Raw genomic sequence first — 23943 nt, 5'->3', positions numbered from 1 at the left:
GTGTGGCATTTTATGCCAGTGGAGCATTTTTATGCACCAGTCGGCCAGCATTAATGCTGTCCGACCAGCATTATTACTCCCCACTTTTTCAGCCTATTTATACTCAGTGCTCCTCCTCAGTCAGTATCATCATCTTCACCATTTGCAGACTCTGTGGAGAGAGGAGCCAGAGCCAGAGCCAGTGCCAGTGCCCACGCAGCCAGTGACTCACTCTTGTATGCGACTGTCTCGTGTTCAGATATATGGATTCCATTTCCCGTGCATACATCTGAGTTCTCATCTGTATCGTGTTCTTTCTTTCTCTTTTTGTCTTGTGTTTCAGCAGTTTATTTCAGCACATGTTTATGCTTCCACCGTTGCTCCACTTCTGACATGGTATCAGTTTTCAGGATGTGTGTTTCTGCTGTGTTTTATTGCTGATTTCAGGACTGTTTTGTACCCCTGCTGATCAGACGACTGCTGTCGCAGCCAGGCGACCTGTTTTGGGGCTGTTTTCAGCCTGCGTTTTTTGCAGTTTTGCCATCGCCTGCTACCTACGCACAGCCTGTGTTTTTTGCAGTTTTGCCATCGCCTGCTGCCTACGCACCCTCTACTGCCTGCGTTTTTCATCTGCAGCTGCTGGCGACAGTTTTCTACCTGTTTTTCTCCAGTTTACAGCCTGCATTTTGCTGATTCCGCATCTCTCGTGGCTGGATGACTGTTAATTCAGGCCGTTTTTGCTGTTTTTGGCAGTTTTTGACTGATTTTTTAACTTACTGCCGCAGATTTTGTCTTGTATTGATCAGATTTTGGGTTATATTGCATGTGAACTCTCATTTTCTGCAGTCTGTGCTTGTGTTTTGGCTGTGTTTCCTCTCTCAATTCCATCTCTTCTCTACTTCTCTTCTTATCCTCTCCATATGGCTCCTCCGTGCACTTCCACTGATGATAAGTTACATGGACCTGATTATCTCACATGGAGTGCTGTCATGAAAGCTTGGTTTGTGCAGAAGCAGTTATGGCACATCGTCTGTGGCGCTATTCCTCGACCTCTCCATCCTTTTCCTCTTCCTGAAGACTTTGATGAGGACAACCATGAGGAAGCGGTGCTCACACGGGACTCGGACGATGCCCGTGCTTACTCGGCGTTGCTTCGGTGTATTTCTAAAGCGGTCTTACCGGCGGTTACCTCCTGTAGGACATCTCCTGAAGTATGGCAGGAGTTGCAGCAGATGTACGAGGCACCTTCCACCATGCGGCCAGTCACACTTTATGGCCAGCTCCAGCAGATGAAGTTTGCGCCGAAAGATACTATTCAGTCTTTTCTTCTTCGTGTTACGCAGGTCCAGGACCAGCTTCGGCACATGCAATCTGCTCTTCCCGAGGCGCATCTCGTCGGGACGGTCCTCTACAAGCTCCCCCCGGAGTTTGATGGAGTGGCCAATGCTTTGCGGGCGCAGACATCATCGACTCCTGTCAGTTTTACACATATGACCTCGATGCTTCTTGAGCATGAGACATCCTTGAGATTACAGGGGCGGCTTCCGGCACATTATGGAGGCGAGGCTTATGTAGCTTCAGAGAGGGGTGACGGGAAGAAGAAGTCGAAGGCCCAGTGTTACCACTGTGGCAAGAAGGGACATTTGCGGAAGGACTGCAAGAAGGTAACAGCTTCCAGAAAGAAGGAGCAGAAGCCGAAGCGGGATGTTGACTCTACCGATGAGTCCTCTCCTCCATCAAATTCCGACTCCAATCCTCCGACCAAGGTGAAGTCCAAGGCGCGGAAGGGATCCTCTTCTTCGGATCGTGGGAAGGGCTTGGTGGCCCCTTCCTCGGCTGCTTTCTAGTGGTGGTGATGAGGTCATCCCTCACGACTCTCTTGTGCCAGAGAGGGAGTGTGAGCGAGTGTTAAGATGGGGCAGCCGCGCCTCATCTATACTTTTATACAGGTGCACAGGTTCCAGAGAGGGACGTCCCTGACGCATCGACTTCAGTCTGGCGGAATCAAATCCTGGAGCTGGGATTGACATCCAGGTTCGTGCTGAGCTGGTTATCTGACAGAGAGCGGGAGGCTTTCGTATGGAGCTCACATGAGGGGACATTTTGGCGGTCTGGCCAAAGGCGGGGAATCCATGGTCACCTATGTTCAGGGGCATTTTTGACAGGCTGGTCTTGTATGCTACTGCGAGACATTGGTGATGGACACAGAGACATGCTACGATCTTCTCTATTTTTAGGTGTTTGGTACGATCGACATCGACATCAGGTTCTCTCCGATGCACCTTGGTGGTGGCTTGATCACCCACTGCTTGGGTATCCATGGTTCTACTTGGTGGTTCTATGTTGTATAGTTTCTGATCCCTTTTCATTGTACTATTGTATTGTATCAGATCACCCATGATCTGAGAGAGGGTGTTAGCAGAGTATTTGTCAGCTCATGTGTAAGTCTGAGCTTGATCTGGGCTGGGCATTTTTTTTAGGTATTTTAGGCTTTTTTCTGGTGTGGCATTTTATGCCAGTGGAGCATTTTTATGCACCAGTCGGCCAGCATTAATGCTGTCCGACCAGCATTATTGCTCCCCACTTTTTCAACCTATTTATACTCAGTGCTCCTCCTCAGTCAGTATCATCATCTTCACCATTTGCAGACTCTGTGGAGAGAGGAGCCAAAGCCAGAGCCAGTGCCAGTGCCCACGCAGCCAGTGACTCACTGTTGTATGCGACTGTCTCGTGTTCAGATATATGGATTCCATTTCCCGTGCATACATCTGAGTTCTCATCTGTATCGTGTTCTTACTTTCTCTTTTTGTCTTGTGTTTCAGCAGTTTATTTCAGCACATGTTTATGCTTCCACCGCTGCTCCACTTCTGACAATTGGTTCTTTGTGAATCAAAGGCAAAGTGAGATGGCAAGTTGTTCTCATTGCCCTTCTCTTTGGATTGGCTGGCCATCTTTAGACATTCTTTGTAAATGTTACCCCACTTTCCATGAGTGTAGCAATAACCTACCTTCTTGTTGGAAGATACCACCGACCCCTTCTTGATACTATCAGCCCATATGTTAGCTATCTTCCTTCTCCCTCGAGCATAGACTCTCATAAAGCAAAATAGATATAGGGTCATGAAACTCACTCAGCTGAGAGAAAAAATCAGCACTAGCACAAAGCTTTGGCTTGCAATCAAGTGCTTCAGGCCCACCAAATCAAGGGATTGAGTGGTGTCCTAGCAATGGAACCATGAAACCAGCCCTCCTTGGAAAGGGTGGTAATTCCTTAATTAAGCACTAAATTACAGCAATCAACAAATGAATATAACTTAAAATGCACAAATTACCTTGATAATAGCAGACATTGGGCACCCTATTGGTCCCAAAACTGGCGCCCTTTTCGGTATTTCTTTAACTTGATTGCTAATGGAATGAGTACAAGCTCAGATTCACAATCTCTCTTACTGATCCAAAAGCCCTTTTTGCTGTAGCAACAGCTAGCAACCGATTCGGGCCAATTGCCCCTTGACTTTTCACCCAAGACTTACACAAATGGAACCACCAACTGGCCAAATATTACCCGAAATTACAATGAATGCACTAGCATCTAAATTCCCTAGCAATTACACAAATTTTAGGTGCTATATTCAGTGTACGATGCCTTCACCAATTGACATGGGTCCCGAGGTGGCTGTCAAACCCTAATTTCTGCAAAAATTTAAGGTTTACAGCAAAGATCTCTCTATTGCCCACCAAATTTGGCTGAGATGTACACAAAATGGTCGAGAAATGCTAAGATCTCCTAAGAATGGGTTGGAGAAGGAGAGAAAGCCAAGATGAGAGAGAAATCTGATTTTCTTCATGAGAAAATCCTAATTTCTACCTATTGCCTGCTCCAACCTGCATTTAATGCAATCACCTACTACCAAGCACCTCCAATGATGTCACCTAATCAGCAATGTTGTTGCCGGCCCCTGGAAGGTGACTCCCTACTATCCCCTGCCTGTTGAAGCCCCCAAATGGCTATCTTCTACAACAAATCCTTGTTCTCTGATCAAAAAATGGATAAGCAGCTCTCTCTCTCTCTCCCTCTCCCTCTCCCAAGTTGTAAACTAATTGAATGGCTAAGACCCAACCACCAAAAACGTTTTCCTAATTTGCATGGGCATTTTTGCCAAGTGGCAGCCTTCTAAACCCATTTTTCAACATTATCTAGCCATTTAATTAATTTTCAAAATTAAATAATCCTGAAAATTAATTTCAATCCTTCTGACCTTGCCCAAAATTAAATGTGCCCATCCATAATTAAATTGGCTAGGCCATTTGCAACCTAGAGTGGTTCCCAACCTCTATTGACCCTTAGACTGACATTAATTAATTAACTAATGCTAGTCCCTAGTATGACCCAACTGCAAAGTACGTCTGTGATGATCAATTGCTCTCTTTTGCTTCTCCTGTGATCTCTGAGTGCATACTTTATCTTTGCATAGACTGCATCCAAGTTTTTCACATAACTGTCAGCCTCAAAGATCTTACCCTTAGTTTACAAAATAGGTGGTACCTTCTTGCCACCCTCAACCACCTCAAATGGAGCTTTGCCCGTGGAAATATGCACTGTGTTATTGTAAGCAAACTCAACCGAGGGCAAATATTGCTTCCATTTTGTCATGTTGTCTAAAACATAGCACCTCAAAAGATCTGATACTATGAAATTTGCTTCCTTAGACTGACCATGTGTCTACGAATGGAAGGATGATGAGAATTTCAATGTGATAGATATCAAACAAGCAATGGATCAGCAAAACACAAGTAGTAGGACTAAAAACACAGCAATCCACGCATGCAAAAGATCACACAGCAGGTCATAGGGTGTCTGGCACAAAATGCAGCAGTAGCAGCCTTAAAACACAGCAGAAAGCTCTCCAAAAGCTGATGACATGGCAGGCTGCACGACAACTAAAAGTTCCTCCAACTTAACAATATCTTCCAGTTGTGTGGCAACAACTACAATATGGGGTATGTGCAACAGGATGAGGACGGGTAGCTATAGGCTGAAAATAAGGATGAATGATCAATGTGGGGATAACTAGATGCCCGCAATTGACTCTATTTGTAGAGGATTTTTATGCATATGTCATACTGCTCAAAAATAAAGCCATTTATATTTAGTAATCGATGTTTATGCTGTTTTAAGGAGAATAAAATAGGGATTATTCCACTAACCCTAATTTTAGTGGCTCAACAATCCCCCCCCCCAAATTTTGCAAGCCTTGAGGGATTTCACTAGATGATGATAAAACGTATAGATTGCACTTGCATTAAGGATACAATGCAACCCTCTTATGCGTATTTCTACTATCTTTTGAATCTTTTTCTAGGGTATCATTCCTAGAGCCAAGAATTACTGATGTTTCATAAAAATATAGCATACAGCAGTAGAAGTCAGTCAACAATTGAGCGAAAGAAAACAATGGATAAACCATGAATAAGTGAATCCCTTAGTACAATACCTTATCTAAGTGAAAACGACGTCCTAGGACATCATGTCTACAACCAAAAATGAGTCATGCTTCATGAAAATTGAATATAGCAGCAGTAGTGAGTAAACAATCAAAACTGAAAAAAATAATGGATAAACCATGCAGAGGTGAATCCCTTAATAAAAAACCTTCTTTAAAGTAAAAAGGGCACAGCATCAACTTATGTAAGAACATTCCCATAGTGAAAAAACCATACCACCTCCTTTTGATTCACCAACCTCCGCATTAACAGTGGTGTGGTCAAGTGATGCATCATCTTCATTCAACTCTCTCCTTGGGGTATCATTTTTCCCCAGTTTTGCTGATTTTCTGCAAGCAGCAAAGTTGGCTGTTTCCTTAATCTCCATTGTCTTTTGAGATGAGAGGAGCTTCTGCACCAGATAAAGTTTGCCAAAGTTAACTTTGTAAAATGGAGAAGAACAAAAGTAAATATTTGAAGCTGGATATCTGCAAAAAATCAATCACCTTATCAGCCGATCTCTTGCACTTTATAGTGAAAAAGGCATTGACAGTTTGTGTTGAATCAGATGTTGGACTGCAAATTGAAAATGTTGCAGATTGCAATGAACATACAAGTGTGCAGATTATCATTTGACTTAAACACATGTAGTGAGACAAAACATATAGTTTAAACTGCAACCTCAAGGACAGCAAAGCTCTAAACTTTCGTTGCCAAGCTTAATATCTAACTAGTTCAAGCCTTTAGTTGGCTAAAATGTTCAGAATCCAACACCAAGGCTTTCATCAGATTATCCGCCAAGCTGAACATCTAACTAACTCAAGTCAACCTACTTTTAACACATTAAGGAGAAATCCAACCTCAAGGCAACTAGTGCCCTTGGCTTCCCGCACAACTGTGACAAACTGCTCAACAGCTTGGACTGAGACATGTAAACTGCTGCATCAAGGCACGGGAGATACAGCACAACGAGCTTCGAGACAAGAGGCTTGTTCTGCATGTATGGTGCCATACGAAACTCAGAAGGTGAATGCTCGTTTGGCAACATGGTCATTGCTTGATGATAATAACAGTAATAGGTTTACCTTGATAAACACCCAGCTTGGCATGGTCCCATCTGCGAGGACCCATCTGACCAGCCCTTGGACGTCCTAATCAGTGTTTGCAATAGACGTTTCTGAGAACTGATACAAAAATCTTCAACTAAAATTTTCATATGTTTTTCCAAGTCTTGAATGGTAGTTGGTAAAGATATAACTAAAATGCACGCATCTCTATCACTTTCACAACCTCCTTTCCAAAAGTTTTAAGGATTATTTTCCAGTTTTTGCGATTCTCTTGACAGTAAAACTCAGTTTTTCATGAACATTGGTCGAAATAACAGAGGAGAATATACAGCCTTTGGTCATTAAGGATTGCCAGGGAGGGCCTGATCTGTGTACGACAAGACTTACCTCTAAACTTAAGGCTGTCCCGAGGTCTGCATCGGCTGGGAAGGAAACTTCTGCCCGGGCCTGCAATGCCGCACAAAAAACATCGAAAAGAGTTTCTCGAAGAGGAAACACTGAGGAGTAAGTCCTTGCTTGCTCTCACGTACCTCTGGACCGTAGACATCAAAGTAACCCACTTGATCGTCTCCAGCTGCACGCATTCTCTCTCTCTCTCTCTCTCTCTCTCTCTCTCTCTCTCTCTCTCTCTGTCTGGTGTCAGGCGCGAGGAATAGCCTCCGCCATTACAACGTCGTCGTTCCTCTCCCACAAATCCAAGCCCGAGCCTACGTCAAATTCGACCTGATACAAGAGCCGAGAATTGGTTTGGGGTCGGAGTGTTTACGTAAAACGGGGTTTCGTGCCAAGTGCATAGTTAAATTTGAAGAATAATAATGTTAATATTATTATTATTATTATTATTATAGAATTTATGATTATTTTAATACAATCAAATCAAAAATTTTGCAAATTTTAAGAAAAGCTTTACAAATAGTCAAGATCAATGGCTTTTATATTTGCATTGAAAATATTTTTCACGAGTTCTACTTGGCTATGGTCTTGTCACATATATAGAGAGAAATAAAGAATAGAGAATATCAACTAGGTTGACACATTCAACTAAATAAAGGAGTATGAAGTTCCATATGCAATTCTTGCATGTCTGTTATGTAGTAGTTTTACTAACAATGTTTAGACATGTGACGTGTTTTAAAGTGAAGTATGTTTGTAGATAAGATTTAGCGTTGTTTAAATACATGGGGAATCTCAAAAGGAGAATATGTATACTTCTTTAGTTCGAGTCAATGATTGTGAGTTTGAATATTCACTTTTTTTTCGTTATATTAAATGAGGTTTCTTCTCTTCAAAAAATAATACTTTTTACATCTTGATGGATGTCGATATAAGTTGTAACCTGTCCAATTGCATTTTTCTTACGGATGGTGCCTTGCTCAAAATTCCTAGCCTTGTCTATGCTATCGATTGTTGCTTCTATGTTAACCTCAAAGTTATCCTCGAACAGTTGGAATGTTTCTATGTCTTTCCTCATTTTCTTGACGGGATTTCTTCAATGTTGTTGGATTCTTTTCTCGATGTTGGGCATCTGTCCTATGTACTCCTTGCCATTTTTCCAACATCTTATGCTATAAATGAAGTACTTGCTTTTGTCTTTGTGTTGGCGCTTCTGGATTGGCTCGTGGCTTTTGGTGGTACTTGAGCTGGTGGCAGGACTTGCAGGTTGAGGCTACAAGTTTGGCATTGGCAAAAGTTTGGTTTCTTCTTGGTTTGCTTATGTCTGCATTTTTGCAATAAAAGTTGATATTGTCAGTTTTATTTTTGCCTTTTTTAATGTTTGAGATCAAAAAGTGCTTAGGCCATGCTTATTCGTAGTGGATTGTCAATTGAGTCTTCGTACTCAAGTTTGAGTTTGTCGACTATGCCTTTGAGGGTATTCATGTAGCTTTGAATGTATAGCTGGAACATCTGCATGCATAGGTCAACGTGATTAGGTAAGGTAATATATTTGTATTTTTATACATACTAGGTGTTGTTTGGACTATGTATACCTCATCCGAAGCCATCTTTGCCTTAACGGGTAATGTATATCTATAAAGGAAAAAATGAGAAAAGCACATTAGTATATTAATAAAATTATTAGTAGGAGAAGAAAATTAGGAAAACACGTTAGTATATTAACAAACAATGTTTAAAAGAAGGTTTAGAATATTGCTTTATTACTTGCTACAAGAAGCGTACGAGATTGTTGTGTAATGGAATGTGTTATGTTTAATCTTTGTTTGTTTTTTGTTGAGCTATGTTGTTTCTCTACTTGAGTCATGGTGTCAAGAAAGGTGTCGGGGAGCAAAGACAAATGGATTTGGAAGGCCACCGACGATACCCAAATTTCTTCTTTCGGTTATGCAGGAGAGCATTACGTAGACTAGTCCGAGCAGAAACATGCTTCTTATGTGTAGAAGTGCTTTTTGGTTAACTGTGGCTCCTTGCGATTTGTAGTTGGTAATCACGTATGTGAGTGTTAATGAGAATATGGATTTATGGTACCACTTGCTATTCAATGCATTTCGTTGGTGCTTGTTGTTGTGCCACAGGGTGAGATGTTGGTTCGTTGATTAGATCATGACCTAGATTCTTGATATCATTTTGTTGTTTGATGTGTCAATACGATTAATCTTACACATTGCACCATTTGCTGCACCTATGGTGAGGTCAATATTCTCAGTTATCATTGCAGTCACCCCAAACTGCTATCTCCTTTATCTCGTGGAAGTGCTTGTCATGTAGCCAGGTCTGCAATGTTGGCTCGTTGTTTGCATTCGTCTGAACTTTGATGGTGTGGATCTGTTCAGCTATGTAGAATCATCTTGTTGTAGTTGTGAACATCTTCCCTACGTGTGCATATGATCGTTGTTTTTTGGTCAACAAAATCTAGGACATCCTTCTCATCGATCATGCATTGATGTAAACATTCAAATATCTCTCGCTTTGTTGGACAATGATGCTTGATCACTTGTAGAAACTATAGGAATGGCAAGTCACGTGCATGTTGAATTGAGGTTTAGAGAGTGTGTTACTTTCCATGTGCCCAATATGATGAGAAGGTGATGTGACATTGTTCACAAAACTCGATTTGATGGTTGCAGATAGGCAATAACTGTGTCAGATTGCCAAGTAGTATCACAAGCTTCTTGTTGAATGGACTGAGCAACACGCCTTGGCAGACACTCACTATCTGGTGCACTTTTATATTGAACATTGTCCTTATTAATATGGACATCTCATCAATGATGATTGCGTCAACTTCTCTTATTACAATGTAGTGTTCGTCGGTCTCTTGCAGTTGTACTAGATATTGATGTGCACGTACTAGTATCTAAAACTAGTAGTGGACCATGGTGGATAGGCTACATAGTCTAGTTGTAGTTGCTCATGTGCTTGCTATCAGGAGTACGCTCTTATTCTTGGCAATGAGGTTGTAACTGTAGTGATGTATGATGAAGCTCTTTCCACTGCCTAGTGTGCCGCTAACGATGTGTAGGCCGTATGTCACATCGATGAGGTGGTTGTAGATTGCTTGTTGTTCTATTGTTAGAGTACTATTAGGAATTGTTCGAAACTCTTTCATGAGTTGTAACATCTTTATCAATGTTGATGCAATGCTACTTTTGAATTCATAAGCTTCTAGAGGTAATGTGAATGTCATTGTGTTGTCTTTGATGAAAGGGATATTTTGAACGATCATGTTCATTAGTTAGTGGGTTTGGTCCAAAGCAAGCAAGTTAGTTTGCATATAGTCCGTGATGAACATTGTGTTTGAGTTCGAGTCTTGCAATCCTAGTCTCTTGGCATCTTCTGTCTGGATGTTTAACTTTTCGATCGATTCCGCCTTCATTGCGTACTTGAGCAGGTAGTAAGAGATAGAAGAGTTTATTACTCATTAAATATTCATGTGTGCTCCCCAGAGGAGCAGTAACCTTGGGTGATATGGCACAACATTTTGGTGCTCATCTCTAGGACGGAAGTAGATGTATTGTTGAGTTTCAAGGTCTATTGTTGATTCGGGATCGTCATGTGAGACATACGAAAATCCATACTTGCATTTACCGTGGCAGTTACTTTTGCTTATGTAGCAGGCACGACGATACCTATGAATTTGCTTTTCCATGACGAGGGCTCTTATTTTATTGTGGAACTGCACTGATCATCGTTGGATGGAATGTATGTGCATATCTCGATTGTCATCTTTAGAATGTTTGCCTCATGTAACTACATGTAAGGAGCCCTTATGTTGGATCTCATACCTAATGACGTGGTGCTAGGATGCACCCAACGCAAGTAGCTCTGCCAAAAATGTACTAGTTGAAGAAAAGGTGGAACTTGGAATGGAAGAGGATGGTGCACTTGATGGGACAATCTTTCCATGAGAATTTAGGATTAAACTCCTTTGCCCCATACATCAACCATTGTGATAAGGTCCTTCAAGTTACACTTGGTGCCAAGATGGGGATCCTAGGTATTGAACCAGGAACATTGTAGCAAAGGATGTGCCTAGCGACCTTCTCATTGGAATGTTCTTGTTTGCATGCTTATAGTTGTCGTTGTCCCTTTGTAGGTAAGTTATGCTTGTGCTATTCACGATCAAGACAACCTATTTTAGCTGGTATAGAATTAGGATGCAAGGCTTGTATAAGGTGTACGTAGAGAACACGGTTGATTCCTGCATCTTAATGTATTCACTAAGATAGATGTTGCCATCGTAGGCACCATGGCTAAGTGGGAATAGGAATGGAAACATTGCATTTTCCAAGGTGATATCTAGGCAGAGCAAGCTTCTTGCAGGCAATCTATCCGTCCTAAACACTGATGTTCTTTCTATGAGATGGTTATTATTTCGTAATATGATGCATGCAAATCGTGTTGATCGGCTCTTTGGAATGCCAGTTGCGTCGACTTGGCTCGACTATATTGTCGAGCAACCTATAACCTCTTTCATTCTCGTGTTCAACTTGGAGCATTGGGCCAAATGGAGAGCTTTCTCAATGGAGCTCTAGAATCCTTTCGATGGATTGCTTGTTGCTGAGGATACAAAGCCCTATTTTTGAATGTGGATGTTTTGCTATAGCCATGTACTTCTCGATCAGTGGATTATGTAGCATATTAAAAGTGAACACATGTGCAATATCAGATGTAGTCAAGTCAAATCTAGTAGATGGTTGCGAAAGCGATGCTTCATTCTAAGAGACTAGAGGATTGTTGAGAATTGATCAACGGTCCAAGGTTCCATTTGTAATCATTATTGCAGTTTTGGAGATCAAGATGGATGTATCAATGATGCTCAAGAGTTGAAGTTGTAACAACTTTGTATTGAGAATTCATTTTGTGTAGTTTGGTAACAGTGAGACTACATATTTGTTCATGTCTTTGTTTGCAAGACGTAGTCGGCTTTTCGTTATCACCATGTTGACTTCGTGTTGTTAGCATGTAAGGATGAGAAAAGTGCTTGACAAAGCCATTGTTAATTGTAGTTCTTTTGTAGATGCATCGTTTTTTTGCAAGATAACAACATGATGTTGCATTGTGACTATACTACAGGATGCACATATTGGTATTGTTCCAATGATGCTTTCACATTTTATTTCCCAAGATGATTCGATTTTGTCTATGTCATACCAAGTTACAACAAAGAGTTTTAATGATGTTTTTCTACAAGCTATATTTTTTCTTTTTTTAGAAGTCATGAAAGATGCCCTACGACTTTGTTTTTGCGTAATCCATTGATGCTGATGAGAAAAATACATTTTTATCATTCAACCACACTACACTTGTTCATGAAAATAACATGCTATACTTCGCAATTTTATATATATATATAAGCTAGTTTATCTCTTTTATGTGCGAGAATGATGATTTTAAACATTTTTTGCTTAATAGTAATTTAAATAAATAAATAAAATCAATAAATAATAAATTAAATAAATATTAATAATACTTTTAAAAATAAATAAAATAAAAAATGTGCTATAGAGGCTATTGAAGAGTTAGCACAGGTCTCTTCGTATTTAAATAATTATGGGGAAAGGTGTCATTCCCTCGTCCATTCAAACTATGCTGTTTGTTCAAAAGAAATGCGGTTTCGTTTTTTTAGTGTGTTTGAAAGATCGTTACACTTTCATTTTTTTCATACATTCAAAATATTGTTTTCTTTTCCTTTCATTTCACTACTAATTAACTAATAATACTACAATTACTAATACTACTAATAAGTCTAACTAACATAAGTCTAATTGCTAATACTACAACTAATGATTAACTATTAACTACTACTAATACTACATAAGTCTAACTAACATAAGTCTAAATACTAATACTGTAACTAATAATTGACTATTAACCGCTACAAATACTACATAAGTCTAACTAATAAACTAATAATACTACAACTACTAATATTACTAATAATTCTAACTAACTAATACTACTAATAAGTCTAATTAATTAACTACCACTACTTAAATATAAACTAATAAATTAATGAATTTAATAAATGTTTTACTTTTTAACTAATTGCCTGAAACGTAATAAATTAATAAATATAAACTAGTCGATGCAATGATATTAATCACAACCAATAAATGTACCACGACAACACAACTAATCTATGCCATGATTAATTAATCATTAATCAGGATGTATTAATTGAAAGTGTGAGAAGAACGATGTATTGAGCGTAAGCATGAGAAGGGAAAGTCACAACGTACATATGTCTCTTGTTTGCACGTCAATGTCTTGATTGTTGGGTCTCTCTCGCACATCTCTTGTTGCAAAGCGATGTGTTGATCATGGGCTCTCTCTCTCTCTCTCTCTCTCTCTCTCTCTCTCTCTCTCTCTCTCTCTCTCTCTCTCTCTCTCTCTCTCTCTCTCTCTCTCTCTCTCTCTCTCTCTCTCTCTCTCTCTCTCTCTCTCTCTTTTATTTATGTTATTATCTTTTTAGCATTTTGTAAAAAGGCTAAAAGCTGAAAGCTAAAAATGTAGCAACGAAACATTAAACTCCACAGTTAAGATTGAAAATGTCCCAAAATTTTATTTTAAAAACGAGAAAAAAGATAAGTAAAATACAAATGTTTCTAAGTAACTAACATTTAAAGTCATTCTAATAATTAATAATCCTAACTACTAATTGATTAGTACGTTTTTAATTGTTTCTAACTAGCTACGAATCTAATCAAATCCTAACTACTAACTAATTAATATGTTTTGTTCCTAACTAACTAACAATTAAACTAATTAATATGTTTTCAATCGTTTCTAGCTAACTAATAATTAAGAATTAAAATTAACCACAATTAACGATTGACTAACCTCAATGACTATAAGAGACTAATGCTAAACTGATGGATCGAACTGATGCCTTAGGACACATCAAACAGCTTGGATTGAATATCACACGAAGCCAACAAGCCAATAGGAATGGATCAAACGGCTTGGATTGAATGTCACACGAAGCCAATGAGCAAACGATGCAAGGAAGGCAAAGGCCACATGCAACCCAAATGGTGTAAAGAAGGTGAAGGCCTCACGAAGGTGCCACTCACCACTCACCACTCACCATGGCGAAGGCTATGAAGGCGAGGGTTACGAAAGTAGGTGAAGGCTTATGAAGGACGAACACTTTAAAAACATAAAAGGTAACTTGAAGGCTTTTATTTTAAACATAAGATAAAAGCTAAATGCTATAAGTGTAACGTTCATCAAATGCCATAGTTAAGATTGAAAATGTCCCAAAAACTAGAAAAAATGAGAAAAAAGATAAGTAAAAAATGATGAGTAGCTAAATGTGTACATAGATAAGCAATATGAACCTTTTAAAATGTGAAGTAAAACATAAAATATTAATAAGAAGACGAGACCTTTACTTGTAAGAGCATCCAATGGTAAAGTCTTACATGTAGTGTAGAATCTATTCAATCATGGATAGCCTTGGATTGCAAAATTAGTTTTGCTGGAGAGATCACCGTGTCATATCATTACCCATTTCAATGTACCTTCAAAATTGTCACATGTGCAATATCTAATGACCAGCCTCCCATAATTCAATACTTCCTTTTTAGACTATCCACTCTTTGTCATGAACACTAGACGTGTGGAAGAAGGCTAGAAAATGAGATTTTCCCCCTAATGAAAGATGGCTTGAGTGCCTTAGAGCTCTAACTAAGTTCACCAAAGAGCATCGCCCCAAGTGTTGCTTGCTCGAGGAGAACTCTTGTTCTTTGCAACACTACTAAAGTTAGAAATAATCTACTTCTTACTACCAGTGTTTCTAACAATGATCCTACTCTCATTCATCTTTTGCAAAAGTGTGAATATCATTTGGAGAGACAAGGGCTTGCTAAAGTACGAGCAAAGCTAGATGGGATGCTAAAGGAGGCACCCATCCTCCTTCTACTTTAATGCATTGAAAGAAAAGAAGGTAAGAGAAGTAGTAATCTCCATAAAGGACGGACAAGGTTTAGTATGTACACACAATAAAAAAATCACAAGTGTGTCGTATGACCACATGCCAACTATTGTGGGCGTGGAGTATTAAAAGAATAGAATTATCAACAAAAGATAGACAATTTTTAAAAAGGCTATAATGCAAAAATTGGAAAGGTAAAGGATGGCATTTTGGGTAGGCCTTTCTCCAAAGATAAGTTTCATTGTGCCCTTTGGAGATGAAGGATGGAAAGGCTTTGGGGCTAGATAGTATTCCAACCAGGGTCTTAAGAAAGTTTAGTGCAAGCTTCACAATAAGTGCATCATACTCCACAAAATAAGTGTCTACATCCCATATTCCATGTTTCTTCCATAGCTCACATGGATAATCAGCATCAAAATCGAAAGTAAAGGAAACATGATCAAATAGAGGCTCCTTCTCATATTGTTTAGGGTTATAACTGTCCCTGAGTACATGCAATATGCTTAGGGACACCTTCCATAACAACATGCATTCTTTTAACATAAGAAGTTGCATCTAAAGTCGAAGAGTGCTCTTCCTATCTTTGGTATTGCTTCCTCAATGCATTCATTATTTCCTCTTCCAAAGTACAATCGTCCTCCTCAACATTCTCTAGTGCATGCTCCATCTTCGTAGTAAGAGCCAACTTTGTGGTATCTTGGCTTACTCCAAAGGACACAAACTTAATAATCTTTATCTTTGAGAGCTATACTAGGGTCCAATAGAGATTGCTATAAATATGGCTCACAAGAAAGAGTATCTTCAAAAGTAGGAGTTCCGGCCTCATTAAAGCAATATCAAAATCAACTAAAAGGACAAGGGTCTCATACTAAAGGCCACTTACTATGTCAAACATGTCTTATACATTAGCAACTAAGGCACAAGCTCTAAGGGTCAAGGTTTTGCTATCTAAAGCAATTCCCCCCACATTAATATGGCTTTATTTTCAGGAGAATAATACAAGATGTAATCTTGAATTTAACAATGACTATTGACTCAATGATGGCTAGTGGTCAAAAGTCAATTCTCATGAGGATGGACTTTGTGAGAAGGGGCATGACAAAGTGTCATGGAAATTCATCATTACTATTATGGAAGCATTAGATTTTGGACCTCAATCTATCAAAACGGTGAAGATGCTTTTTACTAATATTAAAGTGCAAATCTATGTTAATTTACCCAAATCCTTTGCTGTTAGGTCTTTTGTTAGGCAAGGTTGTCCAATGGCTCCATTGCTTTTTGCCATTGTCACTGATTTGCTATTCAAAAGGCACGACTAGTTAGTTCAAAAAGGAAAATTGAAGAGCTTATAATTGCCTGGGGTTAAGAAATGCATAGGTCAATTCTTCACGAATGATAACTCAAATTTAGTTTAGGCCCAATCAATCAAGTGGACAAACTCTTCGAAGAACATCAACTATTTTGGTCAAGATGATTCCCTAGGGTCGTTATCTTCCTTTGGATTAAAGGTAATAGGTAAAGAACATATATTTGTCATGAAGGCTAGACATGTGTGGAAGAAGGCTAGAAATTCTCCCTCGAATGAAAGATGGCTCAAGTGCCTTAGAGCTCTAACTAAGTTCATTAAAGAGCATGGCCAAACTACTAGTTACTTGAGGAGAACTATCATTTGTAGTGCTACCAGAATTAGAAATAATCTGCTTCTTGTTACTCGTGCTTCTAATAATGATTCTACTCTCATTCATCTTTTACAACAGTGTGCAAATTACTTGGAGAGAGAAGAGTTTGCTAAAGTACAAGCAAGGCTAGATGGGATGTTGAAGGAGACGCCCATCCACCTTTTAGATTAATGCATTGAAAGAAGAGAAGGTAGGGAGAGTAAAAAGCTCCAGAGAGAATGGATAATATTTACTACATACAAACAATAAAAAAGTTTACAAGGGTGTTGTATGACCACATGCCAGCTATTGCGGACATTGAGTATCAAAAAGAGAATTATCGAAAACAAAAGATATACGATTTTTTTTTGGGGTTGTACCACAATTATTGGAAAGAAGCAATATGACATTTTGGGTAGGCCCTTCTCCAAAGATGAGATGCACTATGCCCTTTGAAGATGAAGGATGGAAAGGCTCTAGGGCTAGATGGTATTCCAATCAAGGTTTTTAATTTCGGGAGGATTGGGGTAGGGACTTCACCAACTTTGTCAATCACTATTTTAGAGGGGGGAGTTTCCTAAGGAAGCTAAGTTTGGCCTCATCAAAGCAATACCAAAATCAATCGAAAGGATAAGGGTCTCGCACCACTAAAGGCCACTTATAAGGGTCTTATAAGTTAGCAACTAAGGCATTGGCTCTTAGGATCAAGGTTTTGCTATCTAAAGAAATCCCATCCACATCAATATGGTTTTGTTTTCAAGAGAAGAATATAGGATGTAATCCTAAATCTAATTATGGCTATTGACCCTGCAATGGCTAGTGGTCAAAAATCAATTCTCCTGTGGATGGACATTGAGAAGTGGAAAGTGTCATGGGAATTCATCGTTACTATTATAGAAGCATTAGTTTTTGGACCTAAATCTATCTAAATGGTGAAGATGCTTTTTACTAATATTGAAGGACAAATTTATTTTAATGGCTCTTTATCCTAATCCTTTGTTGTTAGATGTTTTGCTAGGCAAGATTGTTCAATGGCTCCATTGCCTTTTGCCATTGCCACTTTCCCACTATTCAATAGGCTTGACAAGCTAGTTCAAAAATGCACATAAAAGAGCTTGGAGCTACCAAGGGGTAAGAAATTCACGACCCAGTTCTTCACGAATGATAACTCAAATTTAGTTCAATTCCAACTGGATTATGTGGACAAACTTTGAAGAATGCAAGCTATTTTGGCAAGGATGATTTCCTAGGGTGCTTACCTTCCTTTAGAGTAAAGGTGAGATCTTTGTCATGAAGGTTGGACACGTGTGGAAGAAGTCTAGAAAATGAAAGTTTCCCCCTAATGAAAGATGGCTCAAGTTCCTTAGAGCTCTAACTAAGTTTAAAGAGCATGGCCCAATTGCTCCTTGCTTTAGGAGAATTACTATTTGATCAACAAAAGGTGCACTAAATATTTTAGGGCAATTATGGAGTTATTGTAAAGGAGGAGGATGACATTTTGGGTAGGCCCTTCTCCAAAGATGACTTGCATTATGCTCTTCGAAGATGGAGGATGGAAAGGCTCTAGTCCTAGATGGTATTCCAACTCATGTGTTCAATATATTTTGGGAGGATTGGGGTAGGGACTTCACCAACTTCATCAATCACTATTTAGGAGGGGGGAGTTTCATAAGGAAGCTAATGTCAGCCTCATAAAAGCAATACCAAATCAACCGAAAGGATAAGGGTCTTGCACCATGGTCTCAAATGATAGTATAGCCATGATAGGAGTTAGTGGGCACTTCCTATTCTCCCTATCGTCATGTCTCTGACATGTATCACATCTCTTGACATAGGCAAATGCATCCTGGAAAATGGATGGCCAACAATATCTGGCTCTCAAGGCTTTCTGTGTTGCAGATAGTCCAACAAAGTGCCCCCCACAAGCCAAGTCATGACACTCTTCTAAGATAAACAAAATCTCATTAAGCATGACACATCTGCGATAAATATCATTAACCCGTTTGCCGATATAGTGTTCATGCAATCAAGGCAATTTTCAAGGCTTACTGCCTAATTTTTCTCTTTTTAGCCTTCAACAAAGCGGCAATAGTCTGCGTTATGGATAGATAGTGTGTTATGATAGTATACCAGGATGGAATAGAGACCATATCGATTTTGAATAGTTCCTCGAGGTCACTACCTTTAGCTAAGACTTCCTTCGGCTCTCCGAAATCCACAAGACATTCAACGATGCCCTGCAACTTCGATGGCTTACTTCTAATTTCATAGTCAAACTCTTGCAATGTGATCAACCACTTCGCTAGGTGATCAGATAGCTACAACTTATTCAACAATAGCATGAGCCCGTTTGCCTTTGTCTAAAATACTACCTTTTCATACATGATGTAGTGCCTAAATTTCTTCATTGCAAAGACCATCCCAAGGCACAATTTCTCCATGTAGATATAATTAATCTTGAACATCCCCAATTTGCAAGCTGGCAAATAAAATAGGATGGTACCACTTCTCCTCCCAAATCTGGGATAAACAACAACCGATAGTATACATCGTAGCTACTGAAAATATGTAAAATATCTCACCCCTTTTAGGTGTTTTTGGGACTGACACTTTTGCCAATTCTTGCTTCACATCCTCAAAAGATACTCGACATGGGTCACTCCACATAAATGAACAATTAAAGGATAATAGATGCGTCAATGGCAACGTCCTCTCAGCCAATGTATCAATAAATCATCAACAATACCCGAATGATGATAGAAAGCTATGCACTTCTTTAGGAGTGCATGCAAGAGTCATAGCAATGATAACATTTATCTTTTCAAGATCAGTCACAATACTAGCTAAGCTAACCACATGGCCCAACATCAATCCATAGGGCACTCCAAAGATGCATTTCCTTGGATTGAGAGCAATTCAGAGCTGCATGCAATGCTCGAAACATTTTCTCTAAATAATAAATAATAACATGTCTCTTCCTTGTGGTGGCTACCCCCAGGTCATCAATAAAGACTTTTAGCTTCTCTGGGGAAATATCACCAAAAGTTTGATCAATCGTATGTTGCCAAGAACCTAGTGCATTGCATAGGCGAAAAGCCATAACATGATATGCAAAGATGTCAAATACAATGATAAATATCATTTAAAGCTTATCTTCCTTTGTGATTGCCATTTGCTCATAACCAACAAAGTAGTCCATAAATGAATAGATATCCCTACTCACTAATTGATCTAGAATAATCTGATCAATAATGGCAGCAAATAGTAATCTTTGACCGTTTATTGAGCTCCTTAAAATCTATGCAAAGTTGTTTTGGATTGTTTTTCTTTTTCTTGATAACTATTAGTGAACACCACTTTGTGTGTTGTACAGAAAATATCATGCCAACCTTATGCAATATTTGTAACTCAAATAGTTTGTCTCTTAACTCAAAAGGCATACACCTCACTTTTTGTCGAATAGGATGGCTACCCTCCTTAAGGGGAATAGTATGCACATCCAGACTAGGAGGAATATCTCTCAACTCATCATAGCTCTAGGCAAAAATATCATGAAATTCTTGGATCAAGGACATGTAGTTCTTCCTCTCTTCCAGACAAAGCATAGATCCTAATTTAATCAGTCGTGGCTCATCCAACATAGGATATCTAGCTCAATCACATGCGCATATTTGATTCTATCTTGAGCTTCTATCGACTCATTTAGAGCCACCTGGTAGACATCTTTTGTAGTGGATCCCTCTCTTGATTCATCGCTTGATGAAGTCTCACTGCCAAAAGTATCCTCCAATGCATCTAATTTTGTTGAATATCACTTTGAGGAGATTCAGGATAAGCATCCACTATTACATGTTTGGCAGATTTGCCAAAATCAGACCACCAATGGATGTATCAACTTGACAATTGGATTGTTATAGCAGTGTTTATATCAACAAGAGCAACACTACCCAACTCCACTTGGATATTGAAGTCTAATCCATGTAAAAAGTATTGTAGTTGGGTATTAGGTGGAATAGGAATAGAGGTTTGTGATTTATGAAACACCTCCTTCAATTTCTTGGCATAATCTCGAGCATTCTCATGAGGCTGTTGATATATTACATTCAAAACATGTAGCCAATATTGACCACCTCTCTTAGGAGCAAACTCTCTTCAGAAGGCCACATAAAATAGGTCTATCGTGGTTATGGTTCTAGCTTCCAAGCCATGATACCATATTATATATCTTCCTTTCAGAGTCATGTTGAAAAACATCATGAGATGTAGTTCATCCTGGATTCAGCAATTGAAATTTAATTTTTGGAGCTCACTGATGTGGAGCTCTGCATCTTCCTCTATTAACCCATTAAAAATGGGTAGAGGAAAACTAAGGCTAGTAAATCTAGTGTTTCTATAGGTGTTGCAATGGATTGTGCCATAATGATGGCCATATTCTACAGGGGTCTGTATCAGTGGGATGACACCCCCACTCGAAGTAGGCTAACTTATCGAGGTAAGAGGCATGCTAGAGCTTACGCCTTTTCTATTGGTCGTTCAGGTAGTCTGTGCTCAAGTACTTGGACTATGTCATTTGCCCAATACGGCATCCTATCGGCTCTAAACAAATCTTTTTCGTTGGATAAGCGGAATAGATGCATGTCGGGCAATTCATCCACAATGCCTTGTCCACCAGCAGCTTCTCCCATGGGGATGCGAAACATAAGGTCAGCCATGTACAACCTTCTCCTTTCCAAAGTTCTTTGATCTACACCCCTTGTCTAAATTGATTCCCTCTATTTTTGAAGCTACCATCTCCTCTTCCAACAATATTACCTATGGTGTGCTCCACTTCTATAGCTCATAGAAGTTACTCTCTCCTCTTTGAACTCCATAGCCACCTCTATATGGCTTTGTGTGCAAGCGGGGAGGAGTGAGGTGAAAGAGGCGGGAGAAGGAGAGGATGAGGTTGAGGAGGCAGGTTGAAGGGGAGGACGAGGGTGGGGAGATGGGTTAGAAGGGAGGAGGTTGAGAAGGCATGTTGGAGCAAGTTGAAGGTGGTAAAGGAGAAGGAACATACAACCCAATCCCGAGGGATTGGAAGGTCCTATCCTAGGCTGGACGGTGTCTTTCTGCAGAAAGACGGTTTTGTACCACTCTACGGAGTGGTGGTTCTACTTGTTATTATGAAATAAAGTATCTGATTTTCGAATTGTTTGTTATGTGCTAAAGATTGAGTTTAATGAACCCATTTTAATGGAGTAATAAAAGGAAGCTATTTTTATATGTCCAAATAGCATGGTAGTATGCTTTGCTAATTAGAAAACTAAAGCAAACCCAATCGATGAAAGTAAGAGGCTTCCATCCTGATGATCGAACGCCTATGGCTGGGTGGACCCGATAAGTTGGGTAACTTTCCAACACCAGATAGAGTTGATTAAATCATGACCCTCCTAATATCGGTAGGATTAGTTACTAGATTTAACATTTTAGGGGATCGGAGCTGAGATTTTACCTTATGGGTAGGGGGATCGAGTTACACTCTCCCCCATCTCTCACTCTCTTTGAACCAAGTGCGGTATTAACCTCACTCCTACCTTTGATTGATTACAAAGTGGTCTTTCTTAGGTGGGCGTTAGATTGCTGTTAGGGGTGACTTGTCCACGCTTCCCCTGCGAAATAGAATTGAGATTCCCATGTTTAACTAAGTCTGAGGTTTCCCATGGGAAGACAGGATGGTGATGTGCATGTATATGAATCTCGGTCGACTACTAAGAGGACTCCTCTGGGTCTGTTGGAGGAGGCACCTCACACCAAAATACCCACTTGCCCCCCCTTCTCATGCTGAAAGAAAATAGGACACTTTTGTTATAGCACTTGGCTCTAATGCTGAGAGTAAAGATGTTGAAAATAGAAACTCCACTGCATCACTCTCTAATGGCTCAAGTGGCCAAAGGTTCATTTCCCCAGATGTTGTGAAGGAATGGAAGGAAAAATGCCTATGTTTTAAATGTGGGGATAAGTACACTTTCAACCATGCCTCCAAGTGCTCTTACAAGACAACCAAGGCCAAAGTTCATAGCATATATGTAATGGAAAACTGGCACAATGATGAGGATGATTTGCCTCTTGACAATGAGAAGCATGCTGAGGATGTGTACCACGAGTGGTTCTATGACCCAGAGGATGGGTTCTCCTTTGACCCAAGCGGTTGCCTATCCCATGCACTTGATTTGACATCCCATCTGACTACCACCTCCCTTTGCTCCATCTCCTTGGATGCTTGTAGGGGTTCTAGGAGCCCCAACACCCTGCACATTCAAGACACTATTCATGGAAAGCATGTATCCATCCTTATGGATAGTGGTAGTATTGACAGTTTTGTCAATAAATCAGCTATTGGCCTGTTGAAATGCACCCCTATGAATTATAGCACCCCTTGAAAGTTCAAATAGCAAATGGTAAGGAAGAAATCAGCACACATGTATGTCCTGCAGTCCCCCTATGCTTGGCTAAGAATTATCTCGCATTGGTTGACCTAATTGCGTTAGACATGGGTCCCATTGATGTTTTCTTGGGTTGTGATTGGCTGAAACAATTAGGAAAATTTGCTATGGACTCTCTCAACTCACTACATACCATCCCCCGATAGATGGCCAGACTGAAAGAGTAAATAAATGGCTTGAGACGACGTACTTATGGCCCTTTTCCATGATGTACAATAGAGAAAGGATATATGGCTTCACTTGACTAAATTTTCATATAACAACTTCACCCACTCTAGCATTAGAGTTTCCCCTTTTGAGGCATTATACGAGTATAAGGTTCCCCTTCCTACGGTCTTATTCAATGATAAGATCAACCCTTAGGCACAAACTCATATGAAACTCTATGTTGATGAGAAAAGAAGGCATTTGGGATTCCAAAAGGGGGAGCTGGTCCTCTTGAAAGTGCCTAAGTCCCATTACTCCACTCTCAAAGGGGGAAATAGTAACAAGCTAGCCCACTATTTCTATGGCCCATATCGGATCCCTAAGAGAGTTGGTGTTTTGGCCTACAGATTAGAGCTTTCCCCTACCATTAAGATTCACAATGTGTTTTATGTCACCCCGTTGAAGCCCTTCATGGCACCTCAATGGATTATGTGAAAGAACTTCCTTCCATAGATGAAGAAGGTATCATTCAGTATATCCCTGAGGCAATCATTGGGCAATGAGATAAACACTTAAGATCTCGATCCATCAAGGAGCACTTCGTGTCAAATGGCAAGGCCTACCCTTGGAAGAAGCCTCCCAGCACACCGCTTATTGTCAATGAATTTCCTCACCTCTCCAAGATGCCCAATGGGCTGAAGACTAGCAAGTTATGTTCCCTTTTGACCGCA

At 39.8% G+C, this 23943-nt stretch overlaps 1 protein-coding gene across 2 annotated transcripts in view; it reads right to left on the bottom strand.

Moving 5' to 3' along the window:
• LOC148041897 (Polynucleotidyl transferase, ribonuclease H-like superfamily protein) overlaps positions 1 to 7301 on the bottom strand; it is a 60901-nt gene extending 53600 nt beyond the window's left edge. The window contains exons 1-6 of one of the 2 annotated variants that reach the window (XM_087683906.1): positions 7061 to 7301; positions 6918 to 6977; positions 6549 to 6647; positions 6324 to 6457; positions 5970 to 6039; positions 5701 to 5875 (exon numbers count right to left, since the gene is read on the bottom strand). In XM_087683906.1, coding sequence (XP_087540032.1) covers positions 5701 to 5875; positions 5970 to 6039; positions 6324 to 6457; positions 6549 to 6572 — 403 coding nt within the window. In that variant the 5' untranslated portion in view covers positions 6573 to 6647; positions 6918 to 6977; positions 7061 to 7301. The remainder of the gene's footprint in view (positions 1 to 5700; positions 5876 to 5969; positions 6040 to 6323; positions 6458 to 6548; positions 6648 to 6917; positions 6978 to 7060) is intronic. The other variant, XM_087683902.1, reaches the window with a different exon arrangement.
• Positions 7302 to 23943: the final 16642 nt, after the last annotated feature.

This window comes from Lygodium microphyllum, chromosome 1, assembly GCF_053477565.2.
Source record: "Lygodium microphyllum isolate KBCC chromosome 1, Lygodium_microphyllum_v1.1.10, whole genome shotgun sequence".
In the NCBI taxonomy this organism is placed as follows: Eukaryota; Viridiplantae; Streptophyta; class Polypodiopsida; order Schizaeales; family Lygodiaceae; genus Lygodium; species Lygodium microphyllum.
The sequence above is the reverse complement of the archived record's forward strand: the minus strand, read 5'-3'. Positions and strand labels throughout refer to the sequence as shown.